The sequence below is a fragment of the Notechis scutatus genome, chromosome 1 (genome assembly GCF_049901735.1).
Source record: "Notechis scutatus isolate UNSWTSFEM ecotype Mainland chromosome 1, rNotScu1.2, whole genome shotgun sequence".
NCBI lineage: Eukaryota > Metazoa > Chordata > Lepidosauria > Squamata > Elapidae > Notechis > Notechis scutatus.
Genome location: NC_142009.1, coordinates 241449458 through 241467485, shown reverse-complemented (window position 1 = coordinate 241467485; position 18028 = coordinate 241449458). Strand labels below are relative to the sequence as shown.

The 18028-nt window shown below is 41.7% G+C and overlaps 1 protein-coding gene across 1 annotated transcript; it reads left to right on the top strand.

Annotated features, from left to right (window-relative positions):
- The first annotated feature begins 3234 nt into the window (after positions 1 to 3234).
- Positions 3235 to 13593, top strand: PSMG1 (proteasome assembly chaperone 1). The gene is made up of 7 exons (XM_026668297.2): positions 3235 to 3544; positions 5361 to 5455; positions 6025 to 6176; positions 8097 to 8159; positions 9140 to 9338; positions 10459 to 10595; positions 13350 to 13593. Exons 1-7 carry the CDS (start codon positions 3414 to 3416, stop codon positions 13419 to 13421), a joined length of 849 nt encoding a protein of 282 aa, XP_026524082.1. The 5' UTR covers positions 3235 to 3413; the 3' UTR covers positions 13422 to 13593.
- The last annotated feature ends 4435 nt before the right edge of the window (positions 13594 to 18028 follow it).

Below are 18028 nucleotides of genomic sequence, written 5' to 3'. Positions count from 1 at the left end.
GCTAGGGCCCATTGTTCAAAGTTTGTCAAGAACTTTTTGGATCCTGAGCTTCTCTTCTGGGGTGTTGACTGTTCCTGCCAGTTTAGCATCATCTTCAAATTTGATGAGTTCCCCTTCTATTATTCCCTCATCTAAGACATTTATGAAGATAAAGACACCAAGTGCCCAAATTTTTGTCACATAAGTACAAGTTGGATGGGATTGTGTGAGGACTAAATCACTTTTTCCAGCATCATTGTAACTTTGAATGACACTAAATCAGTGGTTGTAAATTGAGGATTATCTGTGAAACCAAATAAGCCCCCTCAGAAATTGGTGCAGGGTTTGAAAGGGTCAATTTCTCTATTGTAAGAGAGCTTCAAATAGCATGTGATGATCTAGCTTAAAACTTAACTTTATTGAAGGAATTTTATAACAATAATTAGTTATTGGTCTGGACTCTTGTTCAGACCTTATATTCACTTTTAAAAAATAAATGCTGGTGTTAAGTGTCAGATCCAAGTTTGCTTCCATCTTCCAATATTGTATCAGCAGTTACACAAAGAATGCTTTCGCACCTCTTCCTTTCCTTCCCAAAATCTATTTGGAATTCTTTTCCAAAACGAACAACAAATGTTCTTTGTGGGATGAATTGCCAAGATAGTGAGACACAAATAACTTTTGTGTTGTATCTTGTATGTCTATTATGTTTGTTCTACTTAATGACTCCTGGGTGAAGCTAACCATTGGCACAGCTGAAGTATCATCTATATGATGATACTCAGTGGTACATCTTCACTTCATGATGATGTGACAGTGCTTTTCCAGCTTTTAGAGGTTGTGCTTAACCCTAACAAGACTGAGTGGTTATGGATATTACAGCCCCATGGATCTAGTGAGTTTTCATCATTAGCCTCAAGTTATACTGCACCATTCAGGGTTGATGCCCAATCTGGGGGTTCTCTTGGATTCCTCCTCCTATCTGAGGAGCTGGTAGCAGCCATGACCAGGAAAGGTTAGCACAAATGTATCCATGCATCCGTGAACCATTTGCACCCATTGGTGGATCCTGCTAACCGTTACCATAGGTTAGTCATTTCCCCATCAAACTATTGCAACTTACTCTACATGGTGCTGGCCTTGAAGAGCATTGTGAAACTTAGGCAGGCCCAGAATGCAACAGCATGTAGTGTGTTTGTGACACTGCTGCTAGTGAGTTGCATTGGCTCGCAGTTGGCTTCCAGATGCAATTCACAGCGCTGTTGTCACTTGGGGAAAAATTAGTGGTGGGATTGTCTCTCTCCAGTGTTTTCTGCCCTCTACCAGATTGGGCAGAGTGGGAATATCGTTGGTGAAAATAGAAAAAGCTAGTACAACCCAGCCCACTTAATTGCATCTTGCACCCTTCATTCCTTGTATAAAAGCAATTATTATATTAATATAGATTAATAAATTAATAAAGAATATTCTTTCTGCGCCAACTCAGAAAACTCAAACTACCCAAGGAGCTGCTGATTAAGTTCTACAGTGGAAATTACTGAGTGCCATCTGCATGTCTATAACTGTCTGGTTTGGTTCTGCAACCCAACAGGACAGACACAGACTTCAGAGAATAATTAGGACTACAGAAAAAACTATTACTACCAACCTGCCTTCCATCGAGGACCTGTATACTGCATGAGTCAAAAAGAGGGCTGTGAAAATATTTACAGACCTCTCACATCCCGGACATAAACTTTCAACTCCTTCCCTCAAAACGACGCTATAGACACTGCACACCAGAACAACTAGACACAAGGACAGTTTTTTCTCAAATGCCATCACTGCTAAACAAATAATTCCCTCAACACTGTCCAACTATTTACTAAGTCTGCATTACTATTACTATTAATCTCATCGTTCCTATCACCCATCCCCTCCCACTTGTGACTGTATGACTAACTTTGTTGCTTGTATTCTTACGATTCATATTGACTGTTTCCTAGTATGATTTGATTGTTTATTTGCACCCTATGATTATCATTAAATGTTGTACCTTATGATTCTGCCGACTGTATCTTTTCTTTTTATATACACTGACAGCATATGCACCAAGACAAATTCCTTGTGTGTCTAATCACACTTGGCCAATAAATCATTCATTCACTCATTCAATCAATCAATCTTTCACAGTCTGGGACTGGTTAAAAACTTAACAGTTCAAGACCTAACCAACAACCAAGGGCTGTTGAGGTAATGTCTGAGTTCCAGGTAAGGTGTTTTTTTTTGCAAAGTCAGAATATTCAGGTCTGGTAACTTTGAAATTTCCATCTATCTAGGCAATCCTTTTGGGTACTGCTCCAAGAGCTCCTATTACTATTGGTACAACCATTGATTTCTTCCTTCACAATTGCTAAACGTCAATTTACAGATTGCAGTATTTGGTTATTTTTTTCTAGTTGTTTCTCTTCAATTTGTGCATCACCTGGTATTACAATATCAGCAAACCAGACTTTTTTCCCCCCACAATAGTGATGTCAGGCCAGATGTTGTGGGCCAGATGTCTGTCTGTTTGGATTATAAAGTCCCAAGGACCTCTCATTTTCAAGAACTTTATCAATTTGGTGATCCCAGTCATTTTTGCCACATTCAAACCCAAACTTCTGGCAATGCTTCCAACGTTATGGATAGTAGTAGCAACAGCAGTAGCATATTTTATTCCTTCTTTCCGAGTCATATCTGAGGATAAGCTTTTATCAGCCTGAAGGTTACCAAAACGGCCTCTCCAACCACCAAAGCCCTCCCAGATTGAACAGGTTTTATTCCCCAGTGGGTACTCTGCTAAACAAATAATTCCCTCAATACTGTCCAACTATTTACAAAGTCTGCACTAATATTATTATTAATCTTCTTATCACTCCTTATCACACATCCCCTCCCACTTGTGACTGTATGACTGTAACTTTGTTGCTTGTATCCTTACGATTTATATTGACTGTTTCCTGGTATGATTTGATTGCTTATTGTACCCTATGACTATTATTAAGTGTCCTACCATACACTGAGAGCATTTGCACCAAGACAAATTCCTTGTGTGGCCAATAAAGAATTCTATATTCTACCCTTTGTAAGCCGGCGAGAGATCCTTCCCTTCCCCTTACCGTCACACACGCACCTACTCAACCACATAGAACCGCAATGCCTTATTTAAAAGGCCAAGCAAAAGCGCTCTTAAGCGCAGACAATCCGGCTCTGGGCCAGCCGAGGGCGCTGCAAAGAGCCGGCGGTGCCGCAAATTGAAAGGCGATCCTCCGAACCGAAAGCGAGCATGCTCGCTGAGCTCCAGATGGCGATCCTCGCCTATGCAGCCGCTTTGGGGCTTTAACCCGGAAGGAGACCCGCTTTTCGGCAGCTCTCCGGCGGCTGCTCGGTGAATCGGCTGGCTTTCGCCGGAGATGGCTACGTTTTTTGGGGAGGTGGTCACACACCCGAGCCGCGCCGGCCTGGATGACGAAGAGGAGCTCGCAGAAGAGCGCGAAGAGACTCCGGAGGATCGGGAGATTCGGCTGGCGCTGGAAAAGAAAAGGTGGCGAGCGGGAGAGACCCGCGAGCGAGAAAAAAAATGGGAGGAGGGGGGACACACACCTCGCTTTCTAGCACGTTCAGAGTATTGCATTTCTTCTTGAAAAGTTGGCCCGGAGGGAAGGGGTGTTGCTTCCGCAAAACGCACACACTGCGGCCGAAAGGGGTGCACGGTGCACGTGGATCTGAAGTCTGAATTATTATTTGATTTGGACCAGTGTTTCTTAAAGCGGGGTTTCCACCAAGACCCTTTCAGGGGTCCGCGAGATCAAAATCATTTGCCAGCCTATGTTGGGAAATGGAAAAATTTAAATAATGCAATAATAAATGCATTACAATCCCGTCAAATGATCGTGAGAAGCGGGGTAGCATCAGCGAATGCGCCAGTTTTCAGTTTTAACCATCAACTATAACCCATGCAAACTTTAGTTCTTTTGGGGTTCCCCATAATTATTTTTTTAATGGGAAGGAGACCTGGGAGCAAAAAGTTTAGGAAGCATTGCTTCTGTCTATTAACTTGCTGGATGGAGATTGCACGATGTGGTACCTCAGGAGCTGGACAAAGGGGGTTTGTGCAATATGCTAAGCTTCAAACAAGCAGCCGGCATTATCATTCCCCAAGCTTATGTGAATGTAGTAATAATAATTTGTAGAGCAAACTTGGATGAAGTGCCTCTCAAATTAAGTTTTGAGTATGATATTTGGTGCAATAAATATGAGTTTTAAACTTCATAATATAATGTGAATATATGATGGAGTGGGCAGTGAAATAGCCTTTTAGCACTATACTTATATTATTCCCCTTTTCGGCAACAAAAAATCCATCTCGCCTGGATATTCTTGGTGCCTGGCCTGATTCAATTAAGATGGGATTGAACCTGAGCTGCTGTGCATTCCCATTAACTCTGGAAGGGCACTTGTGATCATTAGAAGTGTGGGAGAAATGTCAACATTGCTTTTTTTTTCTTTTAATGAACCTCTTATTTCAATACTAAAAATTAAGCACAAAAAATCTCCCCTCTAATAGAAGTAAAAGCTGCTTCATTAGGTGGAGTGATTTGCAGTAGAGAAACAGACGTGACAGATTTTTCTTTCCTCTTGTTTCTGTTTCCTGCTGTTTTTCAAACGCAGTTACTATTACAGTAACCACATTGTGTAGCAGAAAAGACACCAAAACCCCACAAACCAAATCCTAACAACCAAAAAAACTGGGGCTTCATAGGGCTTGCATGTAAGCTGTGTTTTCGTTATATGCTTATTTCTTTATTGTAGTTTATTTTTAATCCAACCTTCTTCACTTTTACAATATGTTGAACTTTTAACTGTACATTCTGGATTCATGCAACACATTCAGTTTACCTGTAGTTACCTAGTCTGCATTCACGGTCTCATGTGAATGCAGCTGTATTGTTTCCAGTGGTTAGAATTTTTTATTTTCTAGGGGGAAACGGTGCAGTAATCGTTTTTTTGGGAAAGCAGCTTAAAAGCTGCTCTCTGTTATCAATGATTGGAGAGTGAAAGCATTTTTAGTCAGTGGTATTATGAACGCTTAGAGGTTTTCTTTGTATTTAGTCCATTGTGATTGTGTGATGTCCAAATTGCTACCAGTAGTAGGTAGCAATTTGGTTGTTTGCTTGCAGATGTTTCATTACCCAATTAGATAATATCTTCAGTGCTATAGAAATGACTGAAAGAAAACAAGAGCTCAGAGAACACTAAAAATTCCACATTAGAAATTGCTTTTTTTCTGAGGTAACTCAAGTTTTTTCTGTAGCCTTTTGTTCAGGTCTTTTTAATCATCTCCCTTTTCTGATACTTAGAGACGTTTGTATCACCTGGAACACCTCAAATATATCAGCAGAAGAAAAGTTTCCTTGCTCAAAGTTTATCTTGGCTGTTGGAGGCAATGCAGTAGGTGAGTAGTGCGTTCTTTCTTTCAGCACTGTAGTACAGGTCATCCTTGACTTACAACAGTTCATTTAGTGACCATTACAACAGCACTGAAAAAAAGTGGCTTTTGACTATTTTTCACACTTGCATCCAAGGTCATGTGATCAAAATTCAGATGCTTGGCAACTGATTCATATTTATGATGGTGGCAGTGTTCCATGGTCATGTGATCAACTTTTACAACCTTCTGATAAGCAAAGTCAGTGGGGAAACCAGATTCATTTAACAACCGTGTTACTAACTCAACCACTGCAGTGATTCACTTAACAACTGTGGCAGGAAAGGTTGTAAAATGGGGCAAAATTCATTTTAACACATATTTCACTTAGAAATGTTGGGCTCAATTGTGGTCGTAAGTCAAGGACTATCTGTAGCTTGTGGGATCTTGTTGGTTCATTTCTATCAACTGAAATCATTTGTGGATCGTGGTCTCTGCAAAGTGAAATGCAGTGCTTAGTCTTGCTAATAATGATTGCTAATATAGATTAGCAATCAGTCTAGTGATTCATGTAATAAATCTCATTTGGTCTACAGCATTCCTATCTTCGTTTATTTTGAATTCTGGAAGCTGGGAGCTGGTTGGATCTGCCCAATTATGGAATGAGTGGTGTAGAACATCAAAAGTAACAAATCTTCTTCCCAAAGATTCATACTGTTGCTTTTATCGGTCAGTTTCAGATCCCACAGTAAGTATATCTCTTACTATTTGGTGGAGAAGTTCAATGTAAACTTTCAAATTATTTTAAAAAGTAAAATTAAAGCAAGTCATGCTCAATTCCTGGTGATTTCTCAACACATCTATGTAAATTTTTTTGGACAACATTCTGGAAGGTGATTGCTATTTTTATTTTTTTGACTTCCCAGTCTGGCCTACAGCCCTGGGTTTCCATTCCAACCGCCCCTTCAAATACTAGCCAGATTTGATCCTACTAAGCTTTCAAACTGAAGTAAGTTTTTCACCCTGCTGAGACTTCCAAGTTAATAATCGTTTTTTGTTTTTAGCTTCTGTGCCACACAAAGGCTTATATACAATTTGTATAGTTGTTCATGGATACTTTCTGCCTTTTCATTTTTAAAAACAAAGGAGAGTTTAAAATTAGATTACCATTAATTAAACATTAATGCACTCCTGCACATTTATATTAATGACAGCATGAGAATTGAGTCTTTTTAGATACTGTCCACTTAAGCAGGAATTTCTAACTGAGAATCCTTTATGGGAACATAAGTGATTGTTCTCCATACTAACTTCGGGTGCTGTTGTGGTTTGCGGCAGATGGCAGAGGTATCGGACAGTGAGGATGAAAGGGAACCAGTCAGGGAGTCTGGCGAGGACTTGGATGAGGGTCCTGCATCCGATGCAGGGATGGGGCCAGGACCATCTGAGAGTGGGGTGCTGCCTTCAGAGTCTGGCAGCAGTGAAGCAGAGGACCCCAGGGAGCCTGTTCCCAGTCGTGTGTGTGCAGGGCTGCTAGAAGGAGAGAGCAGCTGAAGCAGCAGGGGCAACTCGGGAGTAAGGCTGGAAGGTGGTTGCCCCTCCCATCAGGGATAAAAGTCAGTCCTCGGTGACGTGCTCTTTACAGGAAGCAAAGAAGTTCATTAGATTCTGATTCCTCATTGAAGCCTTGCGAACTCTGGTTTGTCTTTGCTGGAACTTCTGTGGGCATATATTCTAATTAAGTGGACTTCTATTTCTTGGCAGCCTTCTACAACCCTGAAGGCGTGAGCTTATCTCTCAGATTTGTGTTTAATGAGTTTTGGCTTGGAATGCAACAAATTCCCAGCGTTACATTAAAAAAAGGTTTGATTTTACACTCAGTTTGTGTTTCCTTAATTTGGATGAAGCCTGGGTCAGAACAGGTGCCAACATCTATAGGCAGTGCTGTTTGGTATTCAAATTATAGTCTCTTTCAATTATCTCATGTGTCAGCGAAGAAGAATCGTGCAGCAATGATTAATTAAGGATGTGCCAGTTGGATATTTGTCCATATTCAGTACAGGTAGTCCTCGACTTACAACCATTCATTTAGTGAACTTTAGAAGCTACAGTGGCATTTAAAAAGTGACCTTTGACCATTTTTTATGCTTAATGGCTGTTACAGCATCTCCAGGATCGTGTGATCAAAATTCAGATGCTTGGCAACTGGCATGTATTTATGGCGGTTGCAGTGTCCTGGAATCATGTGATTACTACTATTTGACAAGCAAAGTCAATAGGGAAGCCACATTCACTTAACAACCATGTTAGTAACCCCAAAACTGCAGTGATTCACTTAATAACTATGGCAAGAAAGGCCATACAATGGGGCAAAACTCACAACTGTCTTATCAATGGAAATTTTGGGCTCAGTTGTGGTCATAAGTTAAGGACTAGCTGTATAATGTTCAGTGCAAGCATATATAAGTTCACTTAGGTGATTCTGTACTGAATGAGATTTACTTCCAAAGGAACACCTAGAAGATTGCAGCTTGTGGTGTGTGTGTGTGTGTGTGTGTGAGAGAGAGAGAGAGAGAGAGAGAGAGAGAGAAAGGGAGGGAGGGAGATTGATTGCATTAGGCATTCATGACTCTTTCACTAAAATTAATGTATTTCTCATCCTTTTCAGATTTTACTGTGCCAGTGCAATTGTTATGTGGCTGAAGACCAACAGTTTCAGTGGCTTGAAAAGGTAATAGGAGACAAATAGCCCAGACAAGGCCAGGGTCAACTCATCAAGCCTCTTCCCTTTCTGAATGCATGTTTGATTATGTTTTGGATAAAGCAGATCATGAATTGGAGGCTACATTTATCTACTGTAGGAGTGACTTCATTTAACATATGTTCTATGAAAAGAAAGAAAAGAGGCATTATTTGGGAGTTGTATAGTGATTCAGATTTGAAAGAAAAAAAGATGCTTTGGAATGCATATCCCAAAGGTGATTTTTTCAGGAGGCAAGTAGACTTTCTTGTTCTTTCTTTTGAAGACGTTTCAAATATAAATGCAAGGAATATAAATCCTTCCATTCACCACCATCCAGTCAGAGGTGAAGAAGCTTCTTGGATGAGAAGTGAAACATCTTCAAAAGAAAAATAAAAAAAGTCCAGTTGCCTCCTGACAAAAAAGCACCTTTGGAACAACCATGACCTGGATCAGGGGTCTCCAATGAGGAAAATGCCTGCTTTGGAGTTTTGATTCTGTTGAGGGTGTTACTTGGAACCCTGACACACGCACAGCCCTGCTTCATCACATATAACTATTAACATTAAAAATCAGACTGAAATTATTACAAGGCAGGGGCAGAATCATTAGCAGCTCCCAGTATCTTGGTCTGGCAAGAATGGATATGCCCTAGCACCGTGATGGTGAACCTATGGCGCGTATGCCGGAAGTGGCACGCAGAGCCATCTCCACAGGCACGCGAGCCATTGTCCCAGCTCAGTTCCACTGCACATGCATGCGCGCCTCTAATGTTTGGGTATCTGCCACGCATGTGGGGAGGGGAGGACGCCTGCAAGAGACAGGTGTGCATGCGCAGGGGCTGAGGGAGCACGGGGAGGGTCGCACATGCATTGCATTTCACGTGATGACAAAAAGGTTAGCCATCACTGCCCTAGTTCATCTCTCTGGGGATTGTTCAGCAATGATGGTGTTTTTAATCTTCCTTTTAGGTTTTTGGATGTCTGCAGCAGATTGATTTGCAAGTACTAGTTCTTTCAGCGTGTCCTGTAACAGATTATAAAACCACTGAGTCCACTCTGACTCTCCCTTCACCTTTCCTGCGAGCATTGAAAACAAGAGAGTTCAAAGATAAAGTTTATTGCTCTCTTCTGGAACAACCAAACATTATACGGGATCTCCCAGCAGCAGGTATTTTATACCATATTTTATACCATATATATATATATATATGTTTTCTTAAGTTTTCGCGGGTACTTACATGTGTGGTATTCAGCTTTGTTCTGGTATTTTCCCACGTCATTATAGTTGTGCTTTTAAAGTTGTAGCAACGTTTCGGCAGAATCTCATCTGCCATCATCAGGCTTCTGCATTGTGTTCGTCCATATTGTGTTCTCACAGACGAACCCAATACAGAAGCTTGATGATGGCAGATGAGATTCTGCTGAAACGTTGCTACAACTTTAAAAGCACAACTATAATGACGTGGGAAAATACACAGAATTTCTAGCATTTTTTGCAAGCAATTTATAAATAAAGGTATTATAATTTACCCTAGGAGCCTTACTGAATCACTGGACTTTTAGTTCTGATAGGAATTTATTTATTTACTTTTACTTACAAAAATGCTGGTGACTCCCCTGGATTATTGTTTCAGAGATATTTCCTTATCAATTTTTTCAATGCCTTTAGCAATGGCAGAGCTTCTAATGTATTTGAAAAGTTCTTTAAAAATTCAGTGAGGCATTCAAACATGTATCTGCCTTAAAAGTTGTCCATGTTGAACTGTCTAGCACAGTCAAACATCAGGAGTTAACCACAGGAAATGTTTTATAACATTTTGTGTCACGTCATAAAATGTTTTATGGTAATTTTTATGTCATAAAATGATTTTTATGTCATAAAATGATTCATAAAATTTGCCAAATTTCAATTCCATGCGTTCTAGATTTTGGAGACATTCTGTAAATCAGCCCCTTTGAAGATATCTTAGTTCAAAACTTTAATGAGTTAACTCATTAAATTTTGTTAGCTTCACCCCCACCTTAGAAGTTATAATGGGTGAGATCCAATATATTTTAACAACAGAATATGATCCATTCTTTGGTCCTCAAAGATGTGTTAGAAATCAGATATTAGTGTTGCAAGTTAAAAGTAACCAATTTATGTATCAAAGTAAAATAATCATTGAGCTGAGTTCCCTTTCTAGGGTAAAATGAAAGATACATGCTACAGTCTAATGAATTGGTAGTTTGCTGTAAACCAAAGAATGTACCATATTATTAATTGTTTTCCTCTCTTTTCCATTTAGTTCTCAGTTACTGTCAAGTGTGGCAAATCCCAGCAATATTTTATCAGTGTTACACAGATATACTCCAACTGGACTTAGTAACTATTGAAACCTTCAAACCTGTCTTATCATCCAAAATTCTAAAAAGTTTAGTGGAGGTAAGATTTAATTATAACACTGAACAGCAAAGAGATGGGTGAATTATTGTGTTCTGCCCAACACAATAGGAGAGATGGGAGCTATATAAATTTGATTAATAAATAACACCAAGTCCTTTCAATTACACTTGCATTTACATGAATTTAAATAGATACATGCTGGTAAATTTCAAACATTTGCATTCTTTAATCCAATGTGGGCCTACCTATTTAAAAAAGAGAGAAAGTGTGTGGCTGCAGAAGCCAGAATTCTGCAAGAGGATTGAGACTGAATAAAAAGATCAAGTAAAAAAAATTGAAGTGAGTGTCCCATGGGAAAGTGGCAGAATCAGCTGGAGACATAAGATTTCCAGCCTGAAGAATGTCATTCTTGGCCACCTTCCAGGTACATCTCAGTTACATCCTCCATTACCTGGACGCAGCATCCTGAGGCGGGTTGTGGGGGAAAACGCCTCTTGCAGACCAAAACACTAAGTCATCCTCAGAAGATTTTTTAGCTACGGGAGGATAATGGATTACAGGCAGAAATGGTTAGTGACCCATCCTTTCACTGGGCAGTTTGACCCAGGCCCAACAAGGTTAGTTTTTCTGACGTTGACCAAGATCAGTTAAGAGGCTGTTATCTTCTGTGACAATAATTAAGTGCATTATGATTATCTGAATGCTGTTAGATTAAATTTTACTTTATTAAATCAACATGTAATCTTAGATTCATAGAAAGTGAATATGATTGCTAACACTCAAATAACTGACCATGAAAAAAAAAAAAGAATTATATTTCCTACTTGTGCCAAACAGTCTTCTCCTTATATTTATGGGAGCGCTAACATGCTCACACAAGTGCCTAGGGATGTTATTTTTGCCTATTTGCCAACTTCAGAAATAATTTTAAAGACCATTTTGTGGGAGAGGTTTGTGATTTTTGGAGAGTTTGGACTGCCAATAAACATAGCCCTGCTGCACTTGTGCCTATCCTTATTGGACAGAAATGCAGTGCAGATTGTTGCATCTGACTAGATCAGTGTTTTTCAAAATTGGCAACTTTAAGATATGTGGACTTCAACTCCCAGAATCCCCCAGCCTGCAAGTTTGAAAAACTCTGGACTAGATATATATAAGAATGAATGCCCAATTAAAATGTTGATGTTTATAGTACCGTGTTTCTCCAACAATACGGCCTCCCCCAATAGGAAGTCCCAGCATGTTTTATTGGCATTAAATCAAATTAAGCCCCTCCCCCCAAATTAAGGCCTATATTAAACATGCGAAATGGGGAATGGCGGGGGGGGCTTGCCGTTAGGAAGTACTTTTGTTGCATACCCGGATATGGTGCTGCCTGCGTTGACTTTGGCATTGGTGGGGCACTTCATATCAGGAGACCTTCCGCCACCATTGCTTTCCCTTCTCCCCATGCTGCTGCAGTGTTTAGAGCAATGCCGCGGCATTTCGTGCAGCCACGCACGGCCAGCCAGGGCTCCTCCCTGCAACCAGAGCCCGGCGAAGACACTTGGCTTCAGGCGCTCCTGTCGCCGCCTTCCCTTCGCCTTTGAAGGCAAAGCCAATTCTTTTAAAAACGACGCCCTATTACTGGTACGACAAAGCCTCCCCTGCCCGAGAGGGCAGCCCAACCCCAAGTGGGGAGGCGAATCTCCCGGGGCCACAGCACAGGATCGGCCCACCCCGGGAGAAGCGCCCAGCCGCTATCCCTGCCTGGCGCCAGGCAGAGCGCAAAGAGCTTTGCCTGGGGCACCCAGCGCAGCTGACAGGCGGGCCCTCCTGCCCAGCAGTGGAGCTCTCACCAAGGCAGCGAGCGCCTCCCTGCCAGGCCCTCCGCTCATCCCGCCAGCGCCGCACCAGAGCCATGTGGGCTGGCCAGAACCGGGAAAGCGAGCCGCGGTTGCGCGCCCACCTGCCAAGCGAAAGAGCCAGGCCAACCTGAGCTTGGCTTCCTTCCCAAGTCCCTCCAGCCCGAACCCGAAGGGGCCACCGGGAGAGGCTGCCCGAGGCAGTGATAGCGCCCACCCATCCATGGATAGGGAGGCAAGGCGACAGCCTGCACCGCGTCCTTCTCTGAGCTGAGCCCCGCAGAGTCAGTGCCTCTGCCCAATGCCCGTGCCACTGCAGCGTTTGGAGCTGCCGGCGCATTTGGAGATGCGTGGGGATGGGGACGGGCTGGGCGAGGGGTGGAAAGGACCAGGGGCTTTGGGCTCTCTCCGCCGGACCCGCCGGCCATGGAAGCAGCGCTGCCAAACGCCGCAGCGTTGCTCTAAATGCCACGGCAGCATGGGAGAAGGGAAAACAACGGTGGCGGAAGGTCTCCCGATACGAAGTGCCCCACCAACGCCGAGGTCAACATCCAAGCCGTCGCCGCCCGCCCACCCAAGGATGCAAGGGGGGGAATTAAGTCACCCCCGAAAAGACAGCCTAGCCATTTTTTCGGGGGTCAAAAAAAAAAAAAAAGGCCCGGCCTTATTTTGTGAGAAACACGGTAGATTTAAGAATGTTCAATTTTATGTTCAGTTAAATTATATTTTCTTCTGTTGATGTCTTTATTCAGTAAATTATATAAAAAGATGAAACAAAAACAGTTGATTAGCAAACTGTAGAGCTTTATGTGCTGCATTTCACAAATGCTTCACTTGCATGTGGTTGGTTTTATATGTAGGTGTTTTATATGGGGTTTCCCCCCAACAATTATATAGTGAAACCCTTTCAGATGTTGCTCTAACTTTATTTTTATTTTGTTTTTAACAGGATATTTCAAGAAGCACAGAAATACTGACAAAATTAGTGACACCTACTGACATTCATAACATCTACACTTAAAAATGATTTGTGGTTCTTCAAAATTTGATTAAGTTTCTGTATTTGTAAACTGCAGCTACTTTGGAATGTAGGGCTCTTCATAAGTGGGGCATGCTCTATTTTTTGTATCACTGGTCATTTGGGGGAGGGTTAGACTGATTTAAAAAAATTAAAATATGACCTTTTTATTTTACACAAGTGGAAAAATATATATTTTTTCTTAAGAATATTTTATGCATTTTGTTTCCTACCCACAAGTTACAACACTGTTACTACTAGACAGATTGCTGCAACAAATTGTGGTAGACTTGAGGGAAAAAAGCAAAGGGGGCAGAACAATTTTCTTAAAATCAGTGATAACTGCACCACTGATTTTCTCATGTTTCTTCTCGCTAAGCATGGTGAGAGGAAAAATGCACACAGTAGAAACAGCATGAATATCAGAAAGCAGAGAGCTGGCGTTAGATGATCCTATCAGAAAAACATTAAGGAAGCTTGAACAAAAGGGATAGGGTTTTGGAAAAATAATTCTTGGGATTGGTGGAAAGAGAAATGATGTAGCTGAAAATACTAATTTTGCAGAGGTTGTAATTACAGTGTATACATTCACAGAAAGAGCAGTTATATTACATAGGTTTTGTTGAGTTTGACAGTGCTCGCTTCTGATTGCAAGGCTTTTGACTTTTTTCATACATGCTTAAAAATTTCCACTCAGTTAAACCGCAACATTTATCATAACTGATCAAAAAAACACACCATTTGCAAACAGGTGTTTAATTCACTACAATGGGTATGAAGCCTGCAAGGTGATTCTACTCAAACACTCTCATTATTGGACACTGCAGTTAAATTAGTAACACGCTTGCTAAGTGAATCTGGTTTCCCCATTGACTTTCTTTGTCAGGTCACAAAAAGAGATCATGTGATCCCAGGATATTCCAAGTGTCATAAATATGAGTTCTCAAGCATTTGAGTGTAAATCATGTGACCATGGGGATGCTCCAATGGTCATAAATGTAAAAAATGGTCATCAGTCACTTTTTTCAGGACCGTTGTAACTTCGGTCACTAAATGAACTGTTGTAAGCCGAGGACTACCTGTATTATTCCATTCACCTTCCCAATATAGATAGAAGAGTAGAATGGATAGAATTTGGAAAAACGTTGGGAACTTAAACGAACGTAACTTAAATACACTTATTGTCCATTTCTCTGTGACTGAAAGTATATGTAGAAATACTGAAACGTTTAAATAATGCAACCATCACAACTGTAAAAAATGCATATTGGATTTTAGCTTTTCACAGTCAGGGAAGGTACCTCTTTTAGAGAGTCCTTGCCTTGCCTGTTTGCGGGACGGTAGCCACCAGATTCTAAGTAATGTATTGTGTGAATTCACAATACATATCCAGGCATAAATGGGTATAGATGCTGCACTTACAGGGCCACAATGCTCAGATAGGTCAATGCATACTAACAATGGCATTTGAAGCCTCAGGATTTCCCAGAAGCCATCACCTCCATCCTATCTTAAGCTTCATGTGTTCAGGTATTGTGACCCAGGGTGGGATACAAAACAAACACAGTCACAGAAAACAGGTGAAGCCCCTTTTATTCCTTCACTTTGCTTCCAAGCTCCAAATATTCTTGACGGAAGACAAAAAAAACTCCCACACAGTTACAAGAAGAAGGAAAAAAGCAACACAAACCAGGCAAGATAAGGGATGGATGACATCCACAGATAACACAGACTGGGAAGGACGCCAAACTCAGGATATTTCCACGCTTTATTTTCAGCGTTCACCTGTATGCATGTCCGACCTCTTATTCAGTTGCCACAGCTGCAGCCCATGAAGAGGATCAAGGCCCTCTCCTCCTGAGTAGAATACCTTTCTCCCTTATCCTCCTCCCTGCCCTAGGATGGAGTGGAGATGGCCCTGGGTCCTCCTCTGACTGCTCAGCTGGCCTCTGCCCTTCCCCAGCCCCCTCCACAACCTCTGGAGCCACACTTCCACTCCCTGTTGGCTGTTCCACCTCTCCGTCAGAGTCAGGGGCATGACAGGTATGATCAGATATAGTGACCAGCTATACAGCTGTAGATTTACAGGGGTCTCAAAGTGGCAGCCCACGGGCCAGATGTGTTCACATGCAGGCCACGCCCACCCCAGCTCCACGAAGGGAAAAATGTGATACGTCACATGGTGCCACGAGTTTGACACCTGTGATTTAAAACAAAGGTAGCTGCTCATGAATACTTAAAATTATGCCTTATGGTGCTGCAGACAATAGTGTTGATACTCCATGTTTTTGTCCATGTTCCTGCTGGCCACACAGCAGAAATCCTGGAAACTTTCTTTTTACCATTACTGTAGCTGAGAAAGGGGTGGACAGTGGGCCATAATGATCAGGATGACCCCTGAATGGCAGACCATGTTGGAGAGTAGGCTCTTCAAGTAGGAGTCCTACTTACATTCAGGTGGAGAATGATGAAGCCATCAACTGGCTATATTTGCATAGTGTGATTAATCAAGTTCACCATGGTTTGATATTAACTATGGTTCATAAGCCACCCATAAACAGTTGATTCACTCTGTCTGGATGCATGTAACCTGACTAGTTTATGGTCTAGTGCAGGGGTAGGGAAACTTGGCTCTTCTATCACTTATGAACTTCAACTCCCAGAATTCCTGAGTGAGCCATAAAAGGGTCCCCATCCCTGGCCTACTGGTTTTTCAGTTGTGGGGGAAATGAATGTTTGACTGGAATGGGACTGTTTAATATACAAATTTGTATATGTCAAAAGAATTTGTATTTGTATATTAAACAGTCCCATTCCAGTCAAACATTGATTTCCCCCACAACTGAAAAACTAGTAGGCCAGGGATGGGGAACCTTTTATGGCTCACTCAGGAATTCTGGGAGTTGAAGTCCATAAGTGATAAAAGAGCCAAGTTTCCCTACCCCTGGCCTAGTGCATTGTGTGAGCTCAGTTTTGGCATGATTCACTAAACCATAAACCATAGCTAATGGACCTGTGTATGAGTCAAATATGGAAAAATCATGAAATCCTCCTGTAAGCTACCTATGATCCATTTGTTTAGCATATTGCATAAACATAACTAACCTTGGTTGGTGGCTTACATTGTATGAACAGAGCTGGTGAATTTGAACAACATGCTAGACTAAAATGTGAATGGTTAGTTTATGTTTCCATATGTTAGTGTTGTTCAGTCAACCATGGTTAAAACAATCATGGTTAGCAAGTTGCCCAAACTCAGTCACTATGATGTGCTTGTGCATGAGCTGTGTCTATTCGGAAAATGAAGGTGTGGAGAATTTTGTCCTGCAAATGTATTTCAACTTCCTGCTACAACAGTTGTACAGATGTGATTCGCAGTTCCAGAGAGCTGTTGGACCATCTGAAGGGAAGCTTATTATTTGAAGCTTATTCTCCACCCACTTAGTCCAAATGGACGTCATTTTCTTCTGCCCTTAGATTGAGCCTAAAAGAGTCAGTTTAGTGTAATGCTTAAAACACCAGGCTAGAAAACAGGAAATGATGAGTTCTAGCCCAGCCTTAGGCATTGTTGGAAGGAATGTCAATCTGGGTTCAGTCCCAAGTGGGAAGAAAGACACTGGAAACCTGGAGACTGCACAGAAGATGGTTTAATGGAGGACAGGATCACATTGAGGTCTTGGTGAAAAAAAAAAGAGCACTTGTGTGAGAGGGGGAGAGAGATTTATACTCTCTGTTGGGCTTTGAACTTGCTTCCTGTTATGGCTTAATGACTTGGATCTGAGTGAGGGCTAATCCCATCACCCTGGAGTAAACATCTTTTGTCTTGTAGATAAGATGGCTGTCTTGCTGGGCCTATTAACAAAGGTGGAAGCTGTTTTCCAAGAGCATGTTTCTCCTTGTCTCATCCAGGGAGGTTGAATATTCTGCCTTTTAAATATTTCCTAGAATATTTCACTTTTCTAGAAGGGTGGGTGTTAACTTTCTACAACACAAAGCCAGCGTGGTGACCTTGGGCCAGTTGCTTTCTTTCATCCCTAAAAAGTAGGCAATGGCAAACCACTGTAGAGAGTTGTCCGGACTTGTCCAGGTAGTTATCAGCAATCAACAATGACTTGAAAGACCTGGACACAACACACACAAACACACAAAGAATTGGATTAGACTCTCAGGGGTTTTCAAACTTGACAGCTTTAAGACTTGTGGACTTCAACTCCCAGAATTCCTCCTCCAGTCATGTTAGCTCAGGAGTTCTGGGAATTGAAGTCCACAAGTCTTAAAAAGTTGCCAAATTTGGGGAGCCCTGGAGCGAGAGCAGCACATAGGTTATAACGGGGATGCTGTGCCACCCAATCTGCATCGACTTTTAGCGGCGGTTCTTATCTGAAAGTCAAAAAAGTTAGCAGATTTAGAATCTGGATGAGAGGGATCCTCACAGAATACTTGGGATCGTAAGCTAAACGGGACGGTCGAAGAAAAAAAAGAAGGGGGCGGGGAGACAGTGAAAACCCGTTTCCGCCTTTCTTGAAGAAACGGAGCTCCCAGTAACTTTCCGTAAATCAATCTAATAGCAAAGTCTTAAACCTAACACTAGGCGTGTCTTCTTTAGCGGG

Bases quoted from the DNA above. Each gene is read 5' to 3' on its own strand.
- PSMG1 (XM_026668297.2), top strand. From the start codon at position 3,414: ATGGCTACGTTTTTTGGGGAGGTGGTCACACACCCGAGCCGCGCCGGC. The intron at 8,160-9,139 runs GTAATAGGAGAC...TCTTCCTTTTAG, and splicing joins AGTTTCAGTGGCTTGAAAAG to GTTTTTGGATGTCTGCAGCA. The intron at 9,339-10,458 runs GTATTTTATACC...TTTTCCATTTAG, and splicing joins ACGGGATCTCCCAGCAGCAG to TTCTCAGTTACTGTCAAGTG.